This window comes from Poeciliopsis prolifica, unplaced genomic scaffold (genome assembly GCF_027474105.1).
Source record: "Poeciliopsis prolifica strain line A6 unplaced genomic scaffold, Auburn_PproV2 SCAFFOLD006, whole genome shotgun sequence".
NCBI lineage: Eukaryota > Metazoa > Chordata > Actinopteri > Cyprinodontiformes > Poeciliidae > Poeciliopsis > Poeciliopsis prolifica.
The window spans coordinates 1,239,458-1,245,611 of NW_026562381.1; the positions used below are offsets into that span (position 1 = coordinate 1,239,458).

Genomic DNA, 6,154 nt, shown 5'->3' on the forward strand with positions numbered 1-6,154 from the left:
AGCTCCTTGTTTCTCTGTCATCCCCTGCTGCTTAGCTCTCAATCAGCCTTGTTTCTCCACTCCCCTCTTTTAGCTTCTCTGTGCAGTTTTTTTTTATGTAGTTCAGCTCCTCTGCCAATCATGAATCAATGTAGCCCTTCCTTCTTCTTTTCCAGTCTCACCTGTTTGTTTTCCCCCCCATCTCTTCTTGAACAGACAACCGCCGTGCAGCCCTCGAAAGGTCTCGCTCACGCCACAACCCAAATCACCAAGCTCGATGATTACCCGCGTCTACTACAAGACCCTAGATAAGTGCCAAAGAGGCCTGCGATGAGGAGGAGGAGGAGGAGACGAGGAAGACATCAGGAGGGATAGACCACCTCCCTCCCTGTGGCTTACCCAGCACCAAGTATGGAAAACTGCCTAAAGAATGGAATAACATTTATAGTCTTTATTGGACACGCTACATATTTATTGTATGCTTTTTTTATTGCTTAAAGATTTTGGAACTGAAACATTTTAAAAGCTGTTAATTTTCAGGTTTAACCTATATTTTAATCCAAATGCTTCAATTAACTCAGTTTTGACAGGAGAAACATAACAGTATGCTGCACAGAGACATATATCCAAGATGGACTTCTGAAAACTGCATGCTTGTGGAGGAACATGGACAGCTGTCCTTTAAATGGAAACTACAAGTCTTAAAGGAAGAGAGGACAGTGTAATACTATCGCATTTAACGTCCTTTCTTCAGACATAATCGCGTCTTCGCACTCCAACAAAGCCACAGGAGCTGGCGGCTGTCTGCACCAACACAGAGCACGTGACTCACTGACATTCAAACTGCAAGACATTTTAGTTGATTTAATTTTGTGTTGTGTAATCTCACTTTTACCCTTCAGGTGCCGATTTGAGTCCCGAGGTTAGTTTTGCTGTTACCATTAGAGGCTGACATTTTTAAATGCATCCAGGTCTCTGTCAGGGACAAACAAGAACACTCAGACCTCTCGTTAGGTCACACAGGGTTTCAACAAAGCACACCTCAGTGTTTAAAAGGTATTACATGTTTATGGCACTTTTTCAATAAGGCTAAAAAAACAGCTGGAGTAATGGGGGGGGAAGTTAAGGTTTGAAAATTGAGCTGTGTGAAAACTGACTGCTCCCTTAGATAAGAAACTATAATCCTGTAAAATCCACTTCTAATCTTATGAGCGCACGAGAACAACACTCTTCACACTGGAAGTTGTTACTGAAATCAGCCAGTTTCAGTAACTCTGAGATGTTTTAAGATGAAGTTACATCGAAGAAACTTAAAAAAAAAAAAAAAACATTTTTTTTTTTTTTTTTTGTGTTACATTTCAAATAATAAATGGATTGCACTTGTATAGCACTTCATCAAGTCTAGAGGCTCAAATCACTTCACACTACGCTCAGTCATTCATCCATTCACACACATTGATGGCGGCACGCTACTGGATAGTTGCCACATCTGCCCACAAGCTGAGAGTTGCCAGAGATCGAATACAGATTGTGGGGCGAACTCCTACCACCATCATCACCCATCATCCACGCCAAATGATCGCGACAGAACGGTTAAGGCTCCCACAGACTCGGCTGTACGGTCGACGAGCGTCATGTGTAACAATTTCCTTAATTTCTCAAGTGTTTTTGTTTAGTGAAGGTCTTTATATTTCCTCATTAATGTAACATACTATATTTCTTATTTCTTATATCTTCAAATTCTGACTCCATTTTGTCCCCAAGTTGGCAACCTTATCAGCTCACCGTCACATTTAAAACCGTTCGATGTGCGACAGGAAGTACACCCAAGTTTGTGGGAGCCTTCATTGTTAATCTCTAATCATATCATTTTACATTTGACTTTTTGCATTTATTTTTTTTAATTTTGTATCATGTAAGACCAACGATGTCGTGACCAAACTCAACCCTGAGTAAATGCTGCCTCTGTGGTCCACATCACCTTCTTTTGTTTTCACCAAATACATCACAGGCCAGTTGAAATTACAGTAATATTCTGGGTAATTTGTATTTTCAAAACACATAATATAACCTGACTGTATTTTTTTTTTTCTAATTCCTTAAGTATAGAAAACATTTCTGTGTAGGGCATCAATCTATGGACCAACGTCTTCATTAATCGTTTATTGCAGCGATTTAACTCTTCTAACAGTGTATTTATTTCTGATAAAATAATGGCCACACTCTGGAGAATTTCCCTTTCTTTATGTTTTTATTTTGAAGCACTAGGGATGTTTCTCAGAAATAGTTTAATATTAAGACAGTTTCTGTCTTAATTCTTATTTCTCTCAAACAGAAATAAGAATCGGCAGGTTTCCAGAAATCAATCAGTGCACGAATACTGCTGCAGGATCGGCGACACCATTTGAGCTTTCCTCTTATAAAAGACAGTGGGTTCCTTTCTTAGTAAGGACCCAGTTTCATATTTCAATGTAAACTATTTATTCATATATTCATGCTAAGGGCGGCTCTGTCCCCCTCACTTCACTAGACTGTAAGCAGATGCTACTAAAAACAACCATTAAATCCACACGGAGACAGGGCATGACCAGAATTACAGACGGAGGGCCACAGCAGGCAGGATGATGCTTGTCTTAGTGAGCGAGTCTCCAAATGCCTTCCAGTTCCTGAGCACTAATGACATAAGTGACCCTTTTACCATGACAGAAGTTACTTCAGCAACAGCATAAGTTTGCTTTGGGCTTCGTGTGTCTGCGCACCTCATGCAACCTCAGTAATTCGAACAGGAACCCAGGGAAAATGGGAGGCAGTGGTCTCGACTCCTGGGCTGAATAGATGGAGGTTTTTCATTTAAACAATCTGCCAGTGCTGCTTGTGATGCGTCTGTTTCACGGAGCCTCCCCTCCCTCTGCCCGCGCGCATCTAAAAAATGCAATTTTACACATCATCTCGGCTCGAGGTGCGCCCACAACGCTCCGCGAAGTCTGCATATTTAAGAAGACAATAACTCTGAGCTGAATATCAGGTTGGAGCCGTCACAGAGCAAAAGCGTTGAGAATGAGTTTTCTGGATAAGGGACTCTGCGGTGGCGGCAGTTTTGAGGACGTGTTGTACACAGCAGTGATAGAGATGCGCTGTCAAAAGAAGTGATTTCCTCTCTGTAATCGCTTCTCACCCTTTGTTCCTCGCAACACCACACCTGGACAATTTTAAGCTTCAAATAAGACCTTTTTTTTTTTTTTTTTTTTAGATCAGTCCTCCAGCAACACAGATCTGCCATGATATTGGATGTTTATCTGCAAAAATGTGCAAATTTTTGCATTTTGATTATAAAGTTTGGCTCAAAAACGTATTTAACCCTGAAAGTTCTTTTCAATTAGCCTTTAAGCTGTACAGACATCTTAAAAAGTCTTATTTTGGTCAATATTGATGACCATTTTTAAAGGTAGATTTGTTGTGATTTTAAGTTATGTATTTATCATCTAAAAAAACATTTTTAAATAAGTAGAGTAATTAATAGTTATTGTAATAGTTTCCTGCAACGAAAGACAGCGTCACAAACCGAAAACTGAGAAAAATTGGCATCATGCAGGACAAAAAAAACTATGCTAAACGTAAAATTAAGAGAGTCCTACACAAAAACATCCCTCATCGTAGCTGTGATTGTTGTCTCTTCATCCCATAGTGTTTTAATAGAAAGTAATAGCTGGAGCCTTTCAGGTTGACGAGCCTGAACTGATCCATTATAGTCGTGTGAAAAACAGAGAATCATACCTTCATCTTTGTGCTTGTTACTAACAAACCTCAGCTGATGATGATAATCTTTGGGTGTTTATGACACCAGAGATGTTTCACATTTAAAACCACAAACTTCAGAGCATTTCTTTGGAATTGTTACTTTAAAAACAAATAAAGAAATACACTGTGATACAGTGAGGACAAAATTTACACATAACATTGGCTAGTATCAAAAATAATATGATCCAAAGACAAACAAAAGAAATATGTACAACTGGCTAAATAGAGATAAAACTGTAAATACCAGAAGGGTTACACCATCTAAAATGTTGACCTTTTTAAAGACTAATTGTGAATTAAATCACAACAAACATTCAAAAGATGTTAAATGAGTAAATAACTTTGATAACCAGCTTGCTAATTAGCAGAGCTAGTTAGCATTGCTTCAATTACCTTGAGTCTCAAAACGCAATGATGTTTATGACTCAAACTTTAGCCTGACAGAAAAAAGTGCAGCTTGAAAAAACATAATATACGATTAAATAGTCCTGCTACGATAGACATGTAATTAACATATTTAAAGCAAACGTGTTTATTATTATTATTATTTATTTATTTACAACATTTTAAGACCTTGAGTTTAAGACTTTTTAAGGATGCCCTACTTTTGGAAGCAGTGATTGGTGTAGAAGAAAGAATCTGTAATAATGTTGTATTTAGGGAAACACTCTAAAATACAATTTATTGCAAAACGTTGGCTTCAGATATATAATGCACCAAGTAGGTGGCAGCATCATGCTGTGGGAATGCTTTTCTTCAAAGGAAAATACATGAGAAGCTACAAAAAGAGTTGAAACTTCGGTTTAAATCCATTTATCAACGTTCATAAATACGTACTAGTATCTTATGTTGGCCTATCTCATAAAATCGTGATAAAATGCAACAAAGTTTGTGGTTCTAATGTGATGAATTGTGAATAATTTCAAGGGGAATAAACAGTTTTACAAGCCACTGAGTGCTGATGGTTCTCATACAAGTGAGGAGGCAGGGGTATGAAGTGCAAAGGTTAACTTTAAGGCTCCTAATTCTGTGCAGACAAAGGGAAGATTTGTTCCAAGATTTGCAAAGGCAACATTGCTGCTAACAGAGTGAACTATTTGCTAAGCATGTCTTCTGGTAAACAGTTACCAGCTGCCACATATCCACTTCTATCCACTTCTTCCTACTTTGATAGACTTTGCTGGTGATTTGATGAAGTTCAGCTGCGGCTGAATCAACAAGCAAAGCTTATTTTTGTTGACTAACCCTGTTTGACCATGATGCGTAAGCTGCCATATCCCTGCCTACCTTCCTTTTATTTGTCACCGAGTATGTTTTATTGTCTTAAGAAGCATTTATATTTTTAACATTTCGAGGTTATTTGTATGCTTAGAACACGGGAAAAAACAAAATGGTTATGAAGGCTGTCCTTCCATGGAGAATGGTACAAATTAATAACCACTTTGTTATTAAAACTGATTTCTGAAAACTAAAATTGTGTCTCTGTCTTCTTTTTTTATCCAGATTGTAAAGAGATTTTTTTTTTGTGGTTGCTTAAAAAACATATAACCACAATTATTCCTCAATAAAGAAAAATTAAATGTAATAATTATTAAAAGATCCTGAGAAAAATTTTAGATCAGATTTGCTTGTAAAAGTCGATGTCTTTCCTGTTTCATCCAAGTGACAGGAAACGGTGTTTACAGAAGCGCTCGAATCTAACGGATCCAATTTCATCTGGTTGAACAATCGTGACACTAAATTAGTAATTAACACCAACTAATGAGCACTAATTCAAACAAAAGATGTCCTTTTAAATTATTCTTGTTTGTATTTTGCTTCTTTGCACTGGTAGATAAATAATTGTAGGTCAGTAAATGGACTGAATTTATATTCCTATTGTGAAAATAGAGTTTCTGTTGCATGCTACAGGTATTTTGGGTTATTTCTGCAGCTTGAGATCTACGTTTGTGTTTAAACATTATTTGAATGATGTTAATTTTTGTTATATTTTGTGTTAAAAAAAAGAAAACTAAACAAAACACTTGTCATTTAAAACCAAAGAGTTTTTACACAATAGCAGCCAAGATCCCGGTTACAAGTGCTAAGAAAATGAAAACCATCTGCAGTTTTCTCTGAGCTGGAGACAGAAATGATGCTCAAATCTGACCTCTGGTTTGATCAATAAAATTTTCCAAAATCCAGCTGCATCCTGTATAGTCAAAAATCACACAGTCATAATGGGTTCCTAATTCTTCCACATTTAAAAAGCCGTGTGGCTTCAGCAGCAAACGCATCACATCATTTAGATGTCTTCATCAGAGGATGCCTTGCATGTTTGTAAAGCTATTTAAACCAAAGTGTCCATCTGTTACCACAACACAGCTGTGTAGTGAAA

At 37.4% G+C, this 6,154-nt stretch overlaps 1 protein-coding gene across 6 annotated transcripts in view; it reads left to right on the forward strand.

Moving 5' to 3' along the window:
- LOC129360704 (protein diaphanous homolog 2-like) overlaps positions 1–5,245 on the forward strand; it is a 433,378-nt gene extending 428,133 nt beyond the window's left edge. For all 6 annotated transcript variants that reach the window (XM_055031073.1, XM_055031078.1, XM_055031077.1 and 3 more), the window contains one exon: positions 196–5,245. In XM_055031073.1, the coding sequence (XP_054887048.1) occupies positions 196–260 (65 nt within the window). In that variant the 3' untranslated portion in view covers positions 261–5,245. The remainder of the gene's footprint in view (positions 1–195) is intronic.
- Positions 5,246–6,154: the final 909 nt, after the last annotated feature.